Raw genomic sequence first — 20300 nt, 5'->3', positions numbered from 1 at the left:
TGAATCCCAGATTGTGGCTCTGTGTGAAGCCCAGGCAGCATCACAGGACTCAGACAGACGCAGTGTTTAAGAAAATTCATTCCTCCTATTTTATTTCTTAATGCAGAGTGAGATCATGACAGCATCATTACACATATAAAACCATGGCTAGAGGTGTTGAACGTGCAGACAGGACCCCCCCACCCTCGCCCCGCTGCCATTCCTCATGAACCAGTGATCAGCTGGCAGAAGTCATCATTGCACTTTGGATCCAGTGCACAGCTTCATTGAGCTCATGTAAAATCAGTTATAACATCATCATCCTCCAAACAACTTTTAGTCCCACCACCCGAGAAACACAGATTAGGTTTGAACAGAATTTCTGGAAAGACAAACGATTAATAGTGAGATTATAATAAGAAGAAAAATATCTAACGGGAAGTCTTCGCTGTTCAATATGAATCCATATGTTCACATTTTATGATCCACAGGGCAGTGGAGAGGAGTTTAAAAGCAGCTGAGCAACCAGGGAGGGTCAACAAGCATGTGACTGGAGCTTCACCCTGGACAGAGAATCAGTGTCATCACTGATGAACTCCAGCTACCTGGACAGAGGAAGACTGGAGCTGGTCACAACAGTTACAAACTACAGGGGAAAAGGCAAAAACTCACGTTTGGCAAACAAATTGATTAACCTCCGAAATTAAAAACAAACCCTGAAGTGAACCCTCTTTAGAGACTTATTCATGAATACTTCATCAGTCAGTCCGTGACACGTTGTAGCTTAAGGGCCGGTCGGCTCAGAGAGGGCTGCTGCTGTCCTCCATCTCTACTGGAGCAGAAAACCGGTTTGTATGATCGCCTGCTACTTGTTGATACTCTGCCGTTCTGTTCCCACAAAGTCAGCTCCCTGTGCTCGGTCAAAGGTGCCATTTCAGGAATTTTTTTACATTAAACTAAAGACCTCAAGTCCAGAGCAGCCTGGCAGTCAGACCTGAGGCCGGACCGTCAAACAGGGTCACACATACACCTGTTATTCACGTATTTGGCATAACTGTGTTCCAGGAGGAATGTTGAACATACAATAATGATGATAATGATGTTGCCTAGCAACAGTACTGATGCACTGTTCAGGCTCAGCAGCAGTGACGTCAGGCTAAGTCATGCTTGTTCACATCTTATCTCTACGGGTCTCTTGTGAGACAACCTTCCCTGGTGACTTCATATTTTGGACAGTCTGTGTGGACAACCGTTACCGTGCTGAGCTACAGACGCTACAGCAGCATCACGTGTGAGAGCATGTCTACGCCTCAGGTATCTGCTCTGAAGGCTTCCCTCTGCTTCTACTGTGAACTATGATCACATGTGCAGAGATGATTCAGACAGCTGAGCGAACTTCCACCTCCACTCAGCCATCTCTTACATGTGGAAACCACGAGCTATAAATTAGTTTAAGTGTTTTCATAATCACACTGAACAAATGAATGATTAGACAAGTGATGTTTTAAATAACAGAAACATAAAGGAGACAAGGCTGAGAGTTACAAATGATTAAAAACATTCTTTTCTAGTTTGAGCTATAACTTCTGTCTTGAGTGCAAAGGATTAATGGACTGGTTTTATCAGAGCAGACCATCTGTGGCGGCAGCCGTCAATTACGAGCCAAACTCCACAGTCTCCTCTGTGATGGGCTTGAACTCGTAGTTCCCTCTGCCGTCCATGTGGAGATAATACTTGAAAATGAGAAGAGCACAGTCAGTAAGAAAGAAAGAAATAACACATAGAAAGTACAAACTAGCTGAACCAGTAACAGAAGCAGACTCAGTGGGAGCACACAGTGAGAAGCTTGCTTCAGTGTCCAGTGAAAGGAGACAGACGTCTTACATGTGAAAGAGCCTCAGAAAAGCACAAGACGCACTGGATGGACGACTTTGTTTTAAACATGCGGACATTTAAGCTGACTGATCCCTGGTCTCTGGTCACTGTGACACTAAGCTGGGTTTATAGAGCCTTTATAGCATTTATCCAGAGTTGTTCTGTGAGAGAACTACACTCCAAACTAAAAGAGATGCATTCATTTCATTTGGTCATGATAACATGGAGGACCGTCAGTCCTTACCTCGTGGTGCTTCCACAGAGACTTTCTGTGGGACACTGTGAACAAGGTGATGCCCACCTGTGGATCAAAGAGAACACAGACTCCATTACACTCCAACAAGGTAGAAACAAAGAAAAAAACTACCCACATACACACACAGAAGAACAGCAGCAGCTTCAACCGGCGTCAGACATGACAGACTGTGAACCACCAGGTCGTACTGTGCACATTAACGTCTGATGGACTGCTTGGCTGTACGAAACCCAAGAGGAAAGTCTGGCAATCATAAATGGCAAAAAGCTGAAAGTCTGGAAAGAGATTTATCCTGTCCGGTGCAACAGTTACTGTGTAAAGCGTTGGCTCGTACCGTCCTGCAGTGGCTATAGATGAAATCCTCCACATCTACACTCACTGCACTGGTGCACTCATCCAGGATGGCGAACTGGGGCTTGTGGTAGAACAGTCTGGCCATCTACATACACAAAGAGAAAGAGGAATATAATAGGTATACAGCCTAACCATAAAGTCCAGCATTGCTCTGTATCTAGTCCATGTGATTCATTCTGAACTCTGTCTTTGTGTTCTCTGCATAACTGTGTGAGGAAGACATGAGGGTTAAGTGAAGCTTCAGCTTGTAGGTGTGAACATCAGCTGTCATCTGTGAGCATCACCACCCTGAGCAGGACAATCCGTTTAGAAAATGGACAGATGGTCCGACTTGTGTTTCAGTAGAGTAAATCAGTCAGTGAGCTATGTGTTCAGCCTGTAGACAGGGAGGGGGTGAGTCCTTACAGCCATCCTCTGCTTCTCTCCTCCACTAAGGACGTCCATCCAGTCCTGGACAGAGTCCCAGCTGCCCTCCCTGACCAGGATGTGACCCAGCTGAACATTGTCCAGGTACTCCTTCAACACCTGGGACACGAGACAAGGTAGGCAGGATAAGGTGTGTGACAGGGAAGTCAGAGTGTGAACTGTGTGGTGGTGTGTTGTGCCCCACCTGGTCAGAGATGCCTTTCCTCCTCTGCTCTTCATAGGTGTCAGGGTAGATGACTTGGTCCCTCAGGGAACCCAGAGTCATGTAGGGTCTCTGGAGGAACAACAGGTTTGCATGAATCCCTCCGATTCTAACCTTGTACTTGTTAATATCATCATAGATGGTAACTCATTTATGAGAACAGAATCTAACTAGAGTGAAGCTTGCTGCCTTCCTGCCAACCATACGGTTACTGGGACTGAGTTGTTATCTGGGAGAAAATGTTCTGTCATACTCTGACATCTATCTCAGCTTTACAAATCCAGCACTGGACTGTATCTAACACATTTGACTTTGTCTGGCTAAATGTGCCTGAACGTGAAGCAAGCAGCTGCTAAAAGCTGGAGCTGGAACAAACTGGTGCTGAGGGGAGTGTTTTGTTGTTAGTGTTAGAGAGAAAACATGGCAGACAGATTGTTACCTGTGGAACGTAGAAGAGCTTCCCTCTCTCAGGTTTTGTCAGGTGTCCTCCAAACAAAGGCCACAGCTTAAAAGGAACATGTGTAATGGTTTTAAATAACCACAGAAAGCATATATACACAGTATATATATATATAGACCACATGTACATGACCAGAGTGATTCATTTGATTATTTCACTGATTAATTGTTCACTCCATTTAGCCATCGTTAACCGGAAGGTTTCTCACCTCTCCGAGCGCTCTGAACAGAGAGCTCTTTCCACAGCCGTTTGGTCCACACACAAGAACATTGGTGCCAGACTTCACCTTCAGAGGACAGAGAAACAACGATGTGTTGGGATATGAAAGAGAAACACTTGTGGACTCACTCAGTTCAACTCATACGTGCATCTCTGATAAAACAAATCAAACCAAATATCAGTGAACCGAAGTTAGGCTGTCTGGCTGAAACATGGCAATGAAAGAGGAGAGCCTCACCTCAAACGAGAGGTCTCTGATCAGGATGTCTCCATTAGGTGTAGCTAGTGGGGTGTGGTCAAATCTAAAAAGGAAAGAAAAAGGTTTCCTTAAAGCTGAGCTCAAACAGAAAAATATGCTGATGTATATTCACTTGCAGAATAAGAGACCTACTTGATGATGTTATCTCTGTTGATAATTTGACCACTTCCAGGCACCAGGATGACTTTCTCTGCACTGTCCGACTCTGAGGGAGATTAAATAAACTTAAGTGAGTGAAGCCAATAGGCTGCACAGCTCCAGTTATGTGAGCTGAGAGCTCATCTCTGTGGCGTATTGGTTTGTGAGGAGTGATGTGTACCCTTCTCCTGCTGGGACACCATGGTGCGCTCGTATTTGCCAGTATTCAGGTCGTTCAGGACTTTCATCAGTTCAGTGATACGAGCTGTGAATCTGTGAGAGACACACACGGCAAACTCAGAGAATCAGAGGAACATTCAACTCCCCACGAGTATTGTGAAGCAAGTCAGATCTATGAGCTAAGACTAATATATTCTTGTACTGTTCTCCAGCACTCACCCTGCGAGGCGGGTCATCTCTCTGCCAGCCAGTACAATCCTGCCCAGGGCCTGGGACATTCTCAGGAGCATCCTCCCACTCTGGTAGTAGTCCTACAGGCCACACAGGTCCAATTCCATCAGTTAGACCTCACAGACCCAAAACATTACTGCAAAGCAAGCTGCACAGTCCTATATGTTCTCTACCACAGAGCCACTGGTGTTTACTGGCCTCACTGGAATCACATATGTTCATTATTCTCAGAAATAAGTCAGAAATACCTTCTTGCTGTGTTCTTCTGCAACTGTGTGCACTGGCTAGTTTGAAAAGTTTGTGCTGGACTAAGATGCAAGGCCAGGTTTCAGTACATTACCTTTCATTTCTATACAGTGTGAAAATCAACTTGTAGATCCAGACTGTTTCAGCATCATTTAAAACTCCAAAGACTCCACTAAAGAGTTCTGTTTTTAAGTCTTAATTTGCCACCAATAACTCTGTGACAAAGAGGGTGAATCTACATAATCTTACTTATGTGGACTAGCTGTGTGTGTGTGTGTGTGTGTGTGCTTTCTCTGACCTCCAGCAGCTCAGAGTGTGAGCTTTGCAGGTGCCTGGGGTGCGACAGGTTTAGGAATGGCCGGCTAACCACCAAGTAGCCCACCACGGTGGCTATGTCTGCAGAGGAACGGCATGAGGACACACGGATCAGAGGATAAACACACGTAATCACCCGTCTTTGACCAGGCCTAATTTCAGCCTACTGCTTGTATTAGTCTACAGAACGAGAGACAAGGACGCTGCTTCTCACTACTTTATCTAACATTGCTTTCTAGCCCCTTACTGTCCGTCATGTACCAGGAGTGTGGTTCCTGTGTCACACAGGAAAACATCATGTATAATTTAAGGAAACCTACCCCTTATCTTTTTAAATCATTCCATGGAAAAGCCTGATTCAGTTTCAGAAAGGATGTGATTACTGTGTGACTGTGATTACACTTGGTACAGCAAGGATGAGTCCTACATATTGTGAGTTAAAGTGAGAAATCTAGTGACTTACACTTAGCAATGATGCTGTCCACAAATCCCATGGAGAAACGAAAGAAGATGAAGTTATGCAAGTGATCCACCTGGAAGACAAATAAATGATTCTAAAGTTGGGAAAACACACAGTAATGAGGACTTTCACTAAACCTCCCCCCGTGTAGAATCCATTTAGGCAACACTCCCACATAGAGCCGACCCCACTGACCCCCACTGTTTATTTATCATTTACTTATTGAAAGAGGTAAAAACAAACCGGATGTTTCTCTGTGTAACACTCTGTCGTCTCTTTCCTCTACTGGGCAACACAATGTTTTCAGTTTTTTCCAAAGTCACTGAAAGCATTAAATGTAGCTGTCACAACCAGAAACGGATGTGTAACTCTGCCTTTGAGTTAACGTTTGAGGGGCAGGGGGTTTGGACGGTGACCTGGACCTGGTTCATAACCAGTGACACATTTAAAGAGGAGTAACTTAACACTCCCTGACAATCTATTTTTCCTCACCTCTAGGTTCGACCTGTCACCTCACAGCAGGTGTATTAAAGGACACCATGACATCACTGCTGGGTGTGACTACAGGAGCTATAAACAGTACTGACCCCCCCCCGTGATGTGACACAGGATTAATGCAGCCCCTTTGTGGACTCTAACAACACATATTCTCACTGTTAAACTGTTACCCACCAGTTTCTTGAACGTGGAATAAATGGTCTGTTTTTCCCTCACGTTCCCATTGTAGAAGGCAATCTCCTCACTAAAGACAAAGAGGAACACACATCAGTGCAGTATTTTACCACACAGCTGCACAGAAGGAAGGTGTGAGCAGTTGCTGGTGTGTTAACCTGTTGGTGATGAGGCGTGAGTTGACGTAGCGATACTCTCCCTCGTAGCGCTGCTCGATGACGGTCATCTTGCCTATGGGCCTCCTCAGTCTGGTCAGGAACAGGCCTGAGATCAGCAGGTAGGTCATCATGATAGCTGGACCCTGGGCGGGGGAGGGGAGGTGGACACAATGAAGTAATTTCCTGTTTAGCACTCAGACCGAAGGATGTGTGCGCTAAAGGCCGTGGTGATGTTCAATCCATCCTCTCCTGTTCAGACTGGGGGCACAGCTGCAGTAGTTTAAAGGTTTAATGAAAATGGAAAAACCTTGTGGAAAATAAAAAGACAATATCTAGATTTGCTGAGAGAGAGCACAGGCACTCGAAGAACAACATTTGAAAGAACAGAGTGGGATTTGAGCGTGCAGGTCCTATGATGTGCACGCTGCTCTCTCAGTGTGCTCCAGCTGATTTGATCTCAAGAGGCTGCTTGTCACCTGCTGTTGACTGTGAGGCTGCAACAAGACACATCCACCTCCAGACATCAGATAAAATAATATACTGCTCCTTTGTAAGGAGCATTTGGCAGCGATATATTGGTAACTATGTTTAGGACAACATGTGATTTACTCATTTTATGCCTTATATGCTGTTGAGCCTCCATTTTTAATTACTTAAAGTTCAGCTGATTCTGGTGATCCACTCTGGTTAATTCATACCAGTATGTTGGGTTTGTGCCACACTTGTTCTGAAAATGCTAATTATGGCTGTTATTCATTAAAATAGGGAAGGAAGAAATGAAAAAAACACACCAGAAGTAGAAGTTAACACCAGCACGGCCATGATATATAGCTAATAACTACTTTTAAAATAACCTGACTCTAAATGACATAATGGCTTAAAATAAGCTCTGCTGGCCAAACGCTGAAACACAAGCTATGATTACAACGCAATGGAACAAAATTAGGATTTGTTTTGTATCAATTATGACGCAGCATGTGCAAAAAACAACTTTTACCATGTTAAAAGATGATGCTATTTATGCAGCCGAGTTTTACACTTCCTGTGCTGTGGCCCTATCAACTACAATGCTCTTAATCCAAACCCCCCCACTTCATTTTCCAATGCATATGAGTGTATTTCTGACATGGGCAATACATGTTACAGAAATAGAGCCGAAACCATGGCGCATCCAGATGCAGCGGCTGGAGCTCCTTCAAACTGCAGTGCATGTTTCATCTGTTATCCTTTGGTTTACTGATGAAATGTGAAACCAGATCATCCTCATGTTCTCCTTTCCCCTCGTGCCTCCCTGTTTGTTTCTGTGTGTGTGTGTGTGTGTGTGTGTGTGGTGCTGTGTTCAGTCTCCCTGCTCCCTGATTGTTCGGTTTGTGGAATAAAAGAAGGTAGATAGAGAACTGCAGCCCTGCAGATGTTACAGTGGTTTGTCTCAGTCCGTCTTTGCTGATTCTGTGTTATTAGTGCATGATGGCCCTCATGGTTTTGACATCCAGGCTTGGGTTTTGTTACTATTTCTATTGGTGTGTGTAATATAATGAAATGAATGATGTGTGAATGGGTGAATGAGGATGTGACGTAAAAGCGCTTTTAGCAGTCGAACTGACTAGAAATGACTAGCTATTCCTTCCTATTTCAGCGGGTGTGGTACACGTGCAGATGTGTTCTACCTCCATAGACTGAAGAAACAAAGAAAATCTGCTTACCTGAGCACCGATGGCACTTGTCAGCTTGAAGATATACAGACCGATATCCAACAGAGGCTGCAGGACAGAGGAGGCAAAGATTTACAAATGTTAGCCCCAGATTATCTGGAAAACTGTGAGCATGGAACTGTTCAAGCTCCATTTGGTGCAGATGACTCATAATATCACTAAGGGGAGGAGTATCAGGTGGCACTGTTCACTCATCCTCCCTGCACTGCTCTTCTCCCCCGGCAGCAGGAGACGGGGCGCTCATATGATCACTATGTGTGTGTCTGCTGTTTCTGATCATTTGGGGAAATCTAGTTTCAGATTTGGCATTGCTTGGCAGGCCTGGTAAACCCCCCAGGCGTGACCTCTAGCTCTAATGGGGTTGTGCAATGTGTTTATATCCAATGTCCAAATGTAACACACCTGACTGTGAGTGAAATCTGTAATTCACGGACACATGGATAAAGGTCGCTTGAATATTTTCAACATAAGAGCATCTGAAAAGCCAGGATATAGAGACAATGTTTTTGCTTGTCCGTTCTCAAACAGTGGGCTGGCTGAGCACACTGCTGAGGCTGTCATACCTGATGCAGGGGGGAGCTACTGAAGCTCATTTCATTTTCTGATGACAAAGACTGGCCCAGCTCTCCCATCTATGAATCCTTAATGTTGTATTCACTCTGTACACTACATGACTGTGTAACAAAGTTTGGTACCTTGCTGAGGTTGGAGTAAAGGTCCACCACACTGTTGCAGAATTTCTCTACATCCTGTGTCAGCAGCTGGTCAGCGTTGGCTATCCGGTTATCCAGGTTTCCCATTTTGTAGTAGGTATAACCTCTGAAAAGACAGAATACAGGCTGAAGACACATTCTTTTCTTCACATTTATAGAGCCACATGTACGCCTGACTCCACGCAAAAGAGCCTAATTTCCACCCCACAGCTCAACAGAAATAAACATAGAAATAACCTTGAATATCTGCTTGCATATGGATGCAAAGACTGAAATGAAACTAAATGAAAGGTGGATGATGAGGGGAAATGATGTATGAAATTAATCGCTCATTAAGAATTTAAAATTAAGTTTATAAACGTGCCTTTGACTGACAGCTCACAGGATGCTGTGTAGCCTTCACAGTTTAGACCTGCTCTTTATGGAAAACGTCTTGAGATAACATTTGTTGTGAATTGGCGCTATAAAGACTGATTGAAAGATTGCTACGGTTACATCTCTACCTATGTCCGCTCAATCACATCACCACCCAAGCCTGGTCTGAGGTATGCGTGACACATTCTCACTGCACATTCCTTCAGTAAATACCAGTTTATGAGTGGGAAAAGGCGTACGCATGCTTTTTGTGCATTCACATAATTTATTCATCTGGCCCCATGTGTTCATCAGTGGTTCTGAACAGGTCAGAAATATGAGCTTTACTACCCCTCCAGAATGGGCCACTATATTGCATGTGTCAAACAGTCAGGTTTTGGTCCCCTGGGTGGTGGTCCATGTTTTACTGTTTAGTTGTGAAATGGGGGTCTTTTACAATATTAGAACAAACATCTTTACACATTAAATGCCCACTAAATGCTGTTTGTATTTCCTTTTTCAATGGATATGTGACACAAGAAATGGCACCATATTGGGGACAAATTCCTTGAAAAAAAACAATTACTGTATTCCATCCAAAGAAGAGGTTGGTCTACTTCTGAGTACATTTCCAGTTGGTAAGCCCCTACAGTTCTGACACCAATGTACCGTAGATGCTTTACAGGTAGCAAATACACTGTGATGTGACTGAACAGTGCAGTCCAGATAGTAGAGATGTGTACCTCCATCACTGAGGCCCATAGCTGCCCACGCAGCTTGATACATTTAAAATACATATGAAGTAACATATGAAATTGGAAACAACTGAACAGAATGAATTCACAGTAAAACAATGCCTTTCAGCATGATACAAAGAACGTGTTTGTTTGAAAAAGTAGACTTTATGTTACTTTCCACCAGTGTGCATAGTTCCCTCACCTCCTAATGTGGTTTCCAGCTGAGGATGGTGGTTAGGCCAAATCCAACTTTAAATGGTCCACAGGTTTTAATATAGAAAAGCTCATATCATTTTGCCAACAGCTTTGAGAACGTAGCTGTCCATGGTGATCACTAGGACTAACACAGTAAATCTGACTGATTGTGGTTTAAGCCCAGCATGGATAGGATTCCTTCTAGAAACACCACTGATATGAAATATTAAGAAACAGCCCTCTAGTGTTGTGTCTGACCAGCTGAGCAATACGGACATGGTTAAAAAGGGGCTCTACATAATCTACACAGGTACCATGTTAATGAGACACACACTGCAGTGGGCATATTTAGATGTAACATAGATCTGTTTTGAAGGCCGATTTCTTTTTGGTGTTTCCATGTCCTGTTTGTGTATAAGTGCACATAACGGTTCATGTTGGGCATCCCTGGCTTCTCTGGGAGACCAGCCTTCTTTCTGTCATGGGCACCAACACAGTCAGCAGACAGTAAGTCTAGGCTGCAACTAAACCATTATTTTGATTATCAGTTAATCTGTATTTTTACAATTGAATATTTAGTCAGAACATAGTTTAAGATGCCCATCACAATGTCTTTCAACTGCTCACTTTGACCCAAAGATATTTCGTTTACAAAGGCATGGAAAGCAGCAGACCATCATGTTTGAGACTCTGGAACCAGAGAGCATGAGATAAATGGCATACAGATGAAATGATAATCAGAAGAGCTTTGGTGCTGCTGACGTACTTACTGCAGGTACTGGTCGTACAAGTTCTTTGTGAGCCTCTCGCGGAACCTCAGCTTCAGCTCATTTAGACCCAACTTCAGGAAGTTGTTCACCAAGGCTATCTGGAATGAACCAGTCACACAAAACACACATGTATCCATCTCCCAGTTTGCTTCTGTATTTTTGTGCAGATAGTTTTGTTATTCAGTCAGAAGGAAGGGACAGGAAATGAAGGGGGCATGCAAAGCAGAATATTTAGAGCAATTCAATCCCACAAGTTAAAGGACTAGGCTGTAGATAATCTATGCTTTTCTTATTGCCAACAGAAGAGTGAATGCATCCTTCTACCAGGCACTGGGGGCCGTGAGTCAAAGCCTGGCAGTGTGTGTGGGACTGAGGCCACAGACAGACTGGGGAGGGAAGTCAGAACGTATTAACAGATGGACTAACACATTACTGCTGTTGTCTTTTCATGGGATTTGTTGGCAGTAAAAAAAAGTATAGGATATAGTCAGCCTGATCACTTTACAGTGAGGCATGCAAGGGTACATTTGCACAGCAGCGACAGACAGCTCACACTAGGTCACAAGAATGATCAAGCTTAATGGTGCATGAAATGACTGAGTGAAAATAATCAGTAGGAAATTAGTAATTAATATAAAGTGTTTTTCATATCAGGTCTCCTCTGTTCACTGTTCAAAATGAAACTGTCCGAAGCCACACAGCCCAAAGCTATGTGAAGGAGTAAGAGCTGACAGACAGAACGATATATATACATATATTACAAAAATAAAAACAAAAAACACTTACAAGTGGCATGAATTTGATAAAGCTGAACAGGAAGGTCTTGAAATCTTTTGTCGACCGACCGATAATTGCACTGCAAACCACAACATGCACAAAGAGTCAGTGGGACAAACACTGAGGCCTCATAAACGTAATTCTCTGTTCCTGTGGAATCAACTCAGCTTTGCTTAACTGCTAAAAAACAAGAGGAATGACTTATTTTACTGATGTCAAACAGACAGTGGAGTCCTGACATAGGTGAAAACACAGTACCATTCAATTTTTGTATTTCCATGTTGTTGACTCAAAAATAGTGTCACGGTTTTGGTAGTGGTGGGGGCCCAGCCTTCATGTACCACCACAAAAGAGAGAACCAGGGCTTCATTTAAGGCAGCATATGATTGGACACAGGCCTTTATTTGAATTTCAGATGCTTTAAACCTTCTCTACTCTCTCATATGCTCACATTTACTCTACTTGTTCGTTCTCTGATTCCAAGGCCTTTATTGTGAAACACCAGAGAGAAAGAAATGGCAATGCACAGCCGACTGGGATTCATCAGTAACTTAAAAGAGCTTTTCTATTACCAAGAGAAACTCCCTCTATCGCCGTCACACTCACTTCACTGCTCCCACTTTTGTTGCTTTTGTTATATATAATGATTATCCAAGCTGAAGCTCGCTATTTCTCAAAAAACTGACAATTAGACATTAAATGAAAAGGTTTTCATATACATTATATATTTGAGTTTTCTATGTTGTATAATCTCATGTTATTGTGCATAAATTGATAAATGGAATTTAGAGATTTTATTCAGACCTTTATTAGACCACAATCTGTTTCAGTGGCCTTACATTCAGTGGGATTCATTTCTAGCTTCTGTATCAGTGAGTGTTTTACCTCCATCACACTCCACACTCATTACTGATGTGTGACAGTGCTCCAGCTACATATTAGGTTCAAAGTAGACTGACTGGGCCTCACGCCACAACATTTCCATATTCTGGTTGTTGGTTTTGTTCCAAAGCAGATTCACCAAACTGTCTTTACTATAAATGGCTCCTTATGACCTGATGACTACTGGGGGAGAGGAGGGCGTTTGGGAGATCACTAGGAAAGTGATGCTCTTAAATCTGCCATATAAGGCAACCTGTTCCTCTCCGATTTACAAAAAGTGTCTGTCAGTGTCAGTGGTCGTAAGTATTAATAGCACAGCTGTCAACAGCTATACAACTTTATCATATATTTTTAAGGTTTATGACATTTCTTGAGGTTCAGCAGTCTTGCTTCATGTTTTTGACTTTGGATTGATGACTTCAGCAGGCACTGACCTGTGAGTGGGACTTTAAGCTGACAAAAGTTACTATGTCACACCATTTTATTCTGCTAGGAAGGCCTGTGTAATAGACAGCAGAATTTCTCCTGTCAACAATATGCTTAATCCTTCTCAATAATATCTTGCATTGTTTCAAACTGTTTCATTACTTAGACAGGAGGAAAAAGCTCAGGTTTGTTGTTACAGAGATCTAAATTTCAGTGAATTATAAACACATAAATTGAATGGAATTCCATGTCAAATGTTTCTCAGCTACATGCCAACAATATTCATTTTACCACCTGATAAAACCCAAAGGACTGTGTTATGGCTGGGAAGGACATGTAGACTCAGACAGTAAGTAGTGAAGAAGCACAACACGACAGTAATACAAAGCAAGATGTTAAAACCACAGTGTTAGTGGTTTAAAGCTTTGGCTGTCACTTCTACTGGAGCCATGGCTGGACAGTTACCCCCGGTATGACTGATATGTAGGAATAAAAGTGCTTCTTGAACAGACTGAGGTCTCTGCTTATAATACCACTGTGGAGAATCAAACAAAGTCATCAGTTCCTGCAAACAATCAAACAGCAATGCATGATGGAACGGCCCAAAAAGACAGACCATAACATGTCTGTTTCAGCTGCATTAGTTTCAACATTTCTAAATGATGCTGTGACTAACTTTAAACCAGAGCGTTAACAGAAAAGTGAATGCTGACTGCAAAGACCAGTTCATCAGGGAGAACAATGAACTGGCCAGATTACTGGCAATAACTGCTTCAGATCTTTCTATGCTGCCGTTCACGCTGGGCTCCAACCTGCCCAGAAATGGGGATTTTTTTTAATTGATAAAACAAACTTCTGCAGAGTGTCTTCCCTTTAGAAATTGCAGAAAAACCTGGAACTTCTACGTCTGTATCAGCACTAAGCACTGAAGCTGCAGTGTAATAAACGTGCAAATGATCAGTTAATGGTTATCACCATTTCCATATTGTGCATCTCTACAGTCTTTGATTGAGAACATTCAAATTGTCGCCCATGTAGACTTCTCTACATGGGCGACAACTGAAATATGACCCATGTAGATTAAAACAAGTGGGCCGAGCAGCATCGTATCCAGTGTGAGTCCAGCTAAGGAGGTGGAATGTCCCTACGAAGCAGTGCAGTGACACATTACATTTGAACAGTTTTCATCACCAACAAAAACAGGTGACTAACCTGTTGATAATAAGCCTCTCCTTAGATCTTTGCACTGGCTTCCAATGAGCTTCACGTGTCAGACTATCTGGATGCTACGAGGATAAAGTTGGTGAGGCTGCTTTTGGTTTTTATGGGCCTGGACTGACTTGATAGAACACATTAGATGTGCTGTTGCTATGAAAACTCTTGGTTGGTCACATCATTCTTTTAAACGTTTTGAGTAGCACGACAAAGGTTCTGTTCACCTCCATTGTTTAAGGGTGGAGAAACTACTGTCAGAGGTGGAAAAATCTAAAACTTTGCACACAAGCAGAAAACAGTTACATTGATTTCTACCACTCATCTGATGATTCAGCTGTCATGGCTGGTACAATAAAGCAACATTAAACCAACAATATACTTCTGAGGTCACAGCTGAGAAAACCTTTATTTCAAACTTTAAATAAGGATCTGAGTGTAAAGCCAGACTCTGACCTTTCGATCATGGTGCCGTTCTGGATCATCCATACGTCACAGTAGGTCCTGGCCACCAACATGGCGGCGATTAAGATAAGGTAGCCAGTCTGTGGTGAAGACAACGAGCAAAGAGAACAGTTAGTGGAGCCAGTAAAACACTGGAAATCATAAAGTTTATTGTCCTGCCCTTCACTCTGCTCATATCTACTGGGCTGATAGGATAAGAGTGAAGGGAGTCACAGGAGCCATGTGGCTGCGACCTTGGCTTATGGAGCTGATGTATCTGTGTGAAAGGGCTCTGCTGTCTGCTGTCAAGTTATTTAGGACTTATACTGATTTAATGGCAAATCAAGTTTATCATTACAATGTACTTTTTGACAAGTTTTGACAGTTTTCTTTAATAAAATATAAAAGGATCCATATCAAAAATACCTGTTCATGTTTTGTGAACTTTTGTGAACAAAACTTGTCTGACATAACGGACTCTCTGACTTGGGAACACAGTGTCAATGACATGAGAGAATATTTGTACAGCATTTGCTTTCATTCAGGTTTTCGTGGTCAACAAATGCACTGAGCCTGTCTGTGTGGCTCTGTTATGTTATTAGAACATAAGACTAAAGACGCGCTGCTCAGTTGGGAAGCAGTGGCGCTGATGCTCCAGCACTTTGCCGCTGTTTCCACTGTTAGCCTTTTCTGCTCAGCCTACTTCAGGGCAACACTCCATCACTTTTCCAGCAGCCGCCAGCAGAATAACATATGTGAGCGTTGTTGTCCCAGGGAAGCTGCAGCTTTATCTCCTTCTAAACTCTACATTTACTGCTAAGCTTTTCTCCTTAGCCCCGCTCACAGTCACCGTCACTTCCCCTACTCTAACCTCACTCACACCTCACTTCTCGCTCTCTCTACCCTCGCTCTCTACCTCTCGCTCTCTCTACCTCTCGCTCTCTACCCTCGCTCTCTACCTCTCGCTCTCTCTACCTCTCGCTCTCTACCCTCGCTCTCTACCCCTCGCTCTCTCTACCCCTCGCTCTCTCTACCCCTCGCTCTCTCTACCCTCGCTGTCTCTACCTCTCACTCTCTCTACCCCTCGCTCTCTCTACCCCTCGCTCTCTCTACCCTCGCTGTCTCTACCTCTCACTCTCTCTACCCCTCGCTGTCTCTACCCCTCACTGTCTCTACCCCTCGCTCTCTCTACCCTCGCTCTCTCTACCCTCGCTCTCTCTACCCTCGCTCTCTCTACCCCTCGCTCTCTCTACCCCTCGCTCTCTCTACCCTCGCTCTCTCTACCCCTCGCTCTCTCTACCCTCGCTCTCTCTACCCCTCGCTCTCTCTACCTCTCGCTCTCTCTACCCTCGCTCTCTCTACCCCTCGCTCTCTCTACCCTTGCTTTAACATTCACCCACCATGTGCACATTATACACTGCCCTGTCCACAGCCTTACTCCCAATGATCATTTTGCAGACATCATAACAGCACTGTTGTTATCCGTCTTTGTAAAATGAAGCTACACTTTGGACCGTTTGTTCCTCTCCGACATGATTCTTCTCCAGAGGCACAGACAATGGACTTTGGTGTCACTGTTTTGCAATGCACCTGGTGGCATCATAAAAGGAATCTTGGAGGCGTACAACTCCAAAGGATTAGACACTTTGGAGCCGGTTCTGGATCCCCATCCCTAGTCTCCATGTAACAGCCTGCACTCTCACACTGTGTGTGCTTCAGCATAACCACAAGCATGTTGTTACAGTTCAAGTCTTCTGTCTCCCAATTATGTACAGAACCACAGTGATTGTATCTTGGGCTCTGAGTGATTCAGTTCAATTCAATCATGAAAGATTCTAAAAATCATATTTACTCCTGAAACATCCTGAACCCATGAATATAATACATACAAATACTGTTCATTTTCAAAACTTTACCAGCTGGACATAAGAAGTCTATTCTGATTCTGTGTGTGCAGTTTCACACATGACACTTTTGCATATTCTATGCAATTCTGTAAAGTGAAGCTCAAACATCTAACTTGGGGAGGAGTGCAGTCGGGAGGCCTGTTTGCTGTTGGTGGAGTGAAAATGTTGAAACAGCACACAACCTTTTACTGCCTCTGAGAAGCATGTCCGCAGGCTGTCTGACTGCCCCAGACCGGCTGGGTTTAACCAGGAACTGTTTCACACACCTGGATAACTGCTGGACACAGTAACAACATGGCAAAGAAAATACCAGCCTAGCAGCAGTTTAATGTCCTACCTCCGTGCAGAAAACTCGAGGTACCATGATCCGCACAATCTGGAGGATTCTGAGAAGGAAAACCTTGTCCACTGCGGCACGGTCTTTTCTGCCATCTTTCTATATGAAGAGCCATAACAAAGGTGGGCCATGATACAACAGCTGAAGATTTAGGACAAACCTTCTGGAACTGTTCCAGGCGCCAGACACTCATACATGACACAGCGACATACCTCAGCGTTCAGCACCAGATCTGAGCCTCCTTTCCTCCTGCAAAAAAGAACAGCAATTAAAGCAGAACGATTGTACTGCTGAATGAGAGGCATCAGATCATCCCTTCCTTCATGTAAGAGTGAAGAAAATATTCTTTTGATTATCACCATCATTTTTAAAACACAACAGAACTATTTCACTTGCTTGATTAATTGAATAACATCATTACTGTCTGATTATTTTGTCCTTCAACTGCTTTCATTCTCTACTTACAGTATTATAAATGATGTCAGTATAGTGACGTTAAATGACATCTACTTTGCCCCTAAGAGCTGGTTCAGCCTTTTCTCCCTGTACTGTTCGGTCACGTGTTACTATTGATCAACTTCACAGACAGAAACGTACATTGCTAAACATTAACATAATGAAGGTAACCAGAATGAATGACCACCGGTAGTGCTAAGGAGAAATGCTTTTACTTGTGGATACCAGTTTGGTTTGCTCTCCTGCATGTACATAAAGCTCATGCATGTGCACATGGTGACATGATGCACATTCCTGCCAAAGGTTTCAAACGGTTTCACCGGTCTACAGGGGGCGCTAGTGTGCCAAGACAAACAGGGAGGAAGAGGACTGAGGAATGTGAACATAACATGTAAACAATGCAAATTCCAAACGAGGATGCACACATTGCCTTTCGGTGAGTTCCACTGAATGTAAACAGAAATTTGTATGTTTGAGAAAAGTCCAGAGGGCATCTTTAACGGTCAGCGGCAAAAAAACACCCGCTGGTATGAGTGAGTATAACCAGGCACCGTTTAGTTGGAAAACGAAGGTTATGATTCAGTTTCACAGATATCAACACTGACTTCCACTATGATACAGCAGTGAGGGGACATAATGTGCAGCGTGTTTTCAGCCTGACAACACGGGGTCACTCTGAGGCAGCCCTGGCCTATAACACATGGTCTGTATCTACATTACATCCTCCTCCAATCTAAGCTGGAGGAGGATGGAACTCTACCACTCTTCCTCTGAGCCACGTTAGGCCAGTGGCTGCTGTCTGAAGATTGCCACTCATTTCACCATCCACTGATCCAGAAACATCCTAGGAGCAATTAACACGACTTACTCAATTAGTAGTTACAGTCTTAATACATCTGTCATTGAACATGGCTGCGCTCTTTGGTAGAGATCAGTCCAAGATACATTTCCACACAGTGAAAATACAAATACAAAATACAGAAACACATTTGTGTTGGTACAACTGTACTTCATACAATTAACATATATATATATATATATATATATATATCTTTACATATATATATACAAAGAGGAGCCACAAATGGAGGGGGCGTATTAACCATTCATACCGTTCTTCTGTCTGTGTTGAACTGTTCAGTTTTCCTAGTGCCATGTATGATTGTGATGCTGTGGGCTTCCTCTTACAGACCCGTGCCCCTACACTGCTTAGACAACAGGGGTCAGGGACAGCTGTGTCACTTCAGCTCTTCATGAATCTCTCCAGACATAATCCTTTAGTATGCTCAGTATGATGAATGCCGAATGTTCCAGTGGCTAATAACAACAGTGAATGGCTGACAAATGGCTGACTAACACAAGTTTTTGCTGATAAGAATGATAGACTTCAGTTAGCACTTTGTAAGATGGAGTTTGGCGTACATGACCTGTCATGTCACGGACTCCTATAACTCACTTATAAAACCCGTCGACAGCTCAACAATGAAACAAGCTCAAATCAAAGACATGACAATCAACTGCAAAGGCGATGTTATGGAGCACAAGGACACCGGCTTGTACCAGTATCGGGACTGGTATTGGGACTAGTATTGGGACTAGTATCGGGACTGGCATTGGGACTAGTATCGGGACAGGTATTGGGACTAGTATCGGGACTAGTATCGGATCGGATTGATGAACAAAACGGCTAAACTCGGCAGAACAACAGGCCCCCTGCTAATGAAAAGCTGGAGTGAGCCCAGCAGCAGCAGCAGCAGCAGCAGGTCGCTGTCAGCTGTCACAGTTAGCAGCTGGGAGCTAGCAGCTGGGAGTTAGCATCCTGTCTGCCGTCACACACTCACCTGAGAGCCCCGCTGTCCGCACCTGAGAACAAACCTAAACCGGCCGTCCTGTCGTCACTTACCCGTCCTGTCTGGACTTCCGTCTTCTGAGTTTCAGCAGGTACAGAACCAGCAAAACACCGCCTGCTATGGAGGAGTTTCTCGCTGTCACATATTTACTGAAGGCCGCCATGTTTCTGACACAACGACCGGCCGCTTTGGTCAACTCGAGACTGTCTCAGATCAGCCGGGGCATTGTGGGAGTCTCGCGGTACTTCTTCTTCTGCGGGTTTGTGCTCTTCACGGACACATAATGCGCCCCCAGTGGCCCAGAGTCCTCTCTGCAGGCAGGCTGAGCCCAGCCCAGGCTGGTCAGGCTCAAAGGATGACCGAGGAGCACGGAGCCATGCTAAATCTGCTCTCTTATGAATGGAACGACAGTCTTTAGCAATTACTTACAATAAGAAATGTGAAGTGGTGTCCTCTTGACTTCACATTATCTCAGGTTACTTCCAGCACATGCTGGAGCAAAAACTACATGAGGTAGGTAGATAAAAAGTAATCAGGCCACACTATGATTGAATTTTGTGTGAAGTACACACTTTGTCCACACAATTTGCCAAGTATAGAGACACACTCACATATATACTGTGTTCTAAGTATCTAAACATGGCATATACTGTAGGCTACACACACACCCATACATTAACATAGCGTAGCGTCTTGTCAGTTTCATGAATAGAATGAATACATCTGCACATGTGCATATGAGTTTGCTCAATTATGACTACATTACTGAGGTTCCATGACAAAGACATATAACAGCCTACAGCAGGAAACTACTCATCTACACCGAACACCATGCATCACATCCTTAACCAAAGGGTAATAACAGAGTGAAGGAGTGTAACATGGACCTGCTAGTCTACCGGTCATTCAAAGCACATGCTACCCCACAAAACCAAAATGATACTACAGAATAGTAAAATATGATTTAACTGAGACTGACCTACATGGCATCATTGAACACACACACACACACACACCAGACCTCCAGGATCTTCACAGGTCTAGTCTGAATACCAGGAAACATCCTACACACAGACAGCATATTGTAGCAAACAGACA

At 43.7% G+C, this 20300-nt stretch overlaps 1 protein-coding gene across 2 annotated transcripts; it reads right to left on the bottom strand.

Annotated features, from left to right (window-relative positions):
- Nucleotides 1-65: 65 nt before the first annotated feature.
- abcd3a (ATP-binding cassette, sub-family D (ALD), member 3a) lies at nt 66-19398 on the bottom strand. 2 transcript variants are annotated; one of them, XM_070852957.1, is made up of 23 exons: nt 19256-19398; nt 17109-17145; nt 16897-16995; nt 14665-14753; nt 13462-13531; nt 10912-11009; nt 8838-8961; nt 8134-8190; nt 6431-6573; nt 6273-6342; nt 5604-5673; nt 5124-5221; nt 4568-4659; nt 4350-4441; nt 4163-4235; nt 4010-4073; nt 3761-3838; nt 3532-3597; nt 3075-3164; nt 2870-2989; nt 2445-2549; nt 2099-2155; nt 66-1712 (listed from the first exon to the last, which is right to left on the bottom strand). In XM_070852957.1, exons 1-23 carry the CDS (start codon nt 19363-19365, stop codon nt 1635-1637), a joined length of 1980 nt encoding a protein of 659 aa, XP_070709058.1. In that variant the 5' UTR covers nt 19366-19398; the 3' UTR covers nt 66-1634. The 2 variants fall into 2 exon arrangements, with proteins under 2 accessions (XP_070709058.1, XP_070709057.1); XM_070852956.1 differs by lacking the exon at nt 13462-13531 and adding an exon at nt 11698-11767.
- Between the last annotated feature and the right edge of the window lie 902 nt (nt 19399-20300).

The sequence above is a fragment of the Pempheris klunzingeri genome, chromosome 21, assembly GCF_042242105.1.
Source record: "Pempheris klunzingeri isolate RE-2024b chromosome 21, fPemKlu1.hap1, whole genome shotgun sequence".
Classification (NCBI taxonomy): Eukaryota; Metazoa; Chordata; class Actinopteri; order Acropomatiformes; family Pempheridae; genus Pempheris; species Pempheris klunzingeri.
This window is presented reverse-complemented; position numbering and strand designations above follow the sequence as displayed.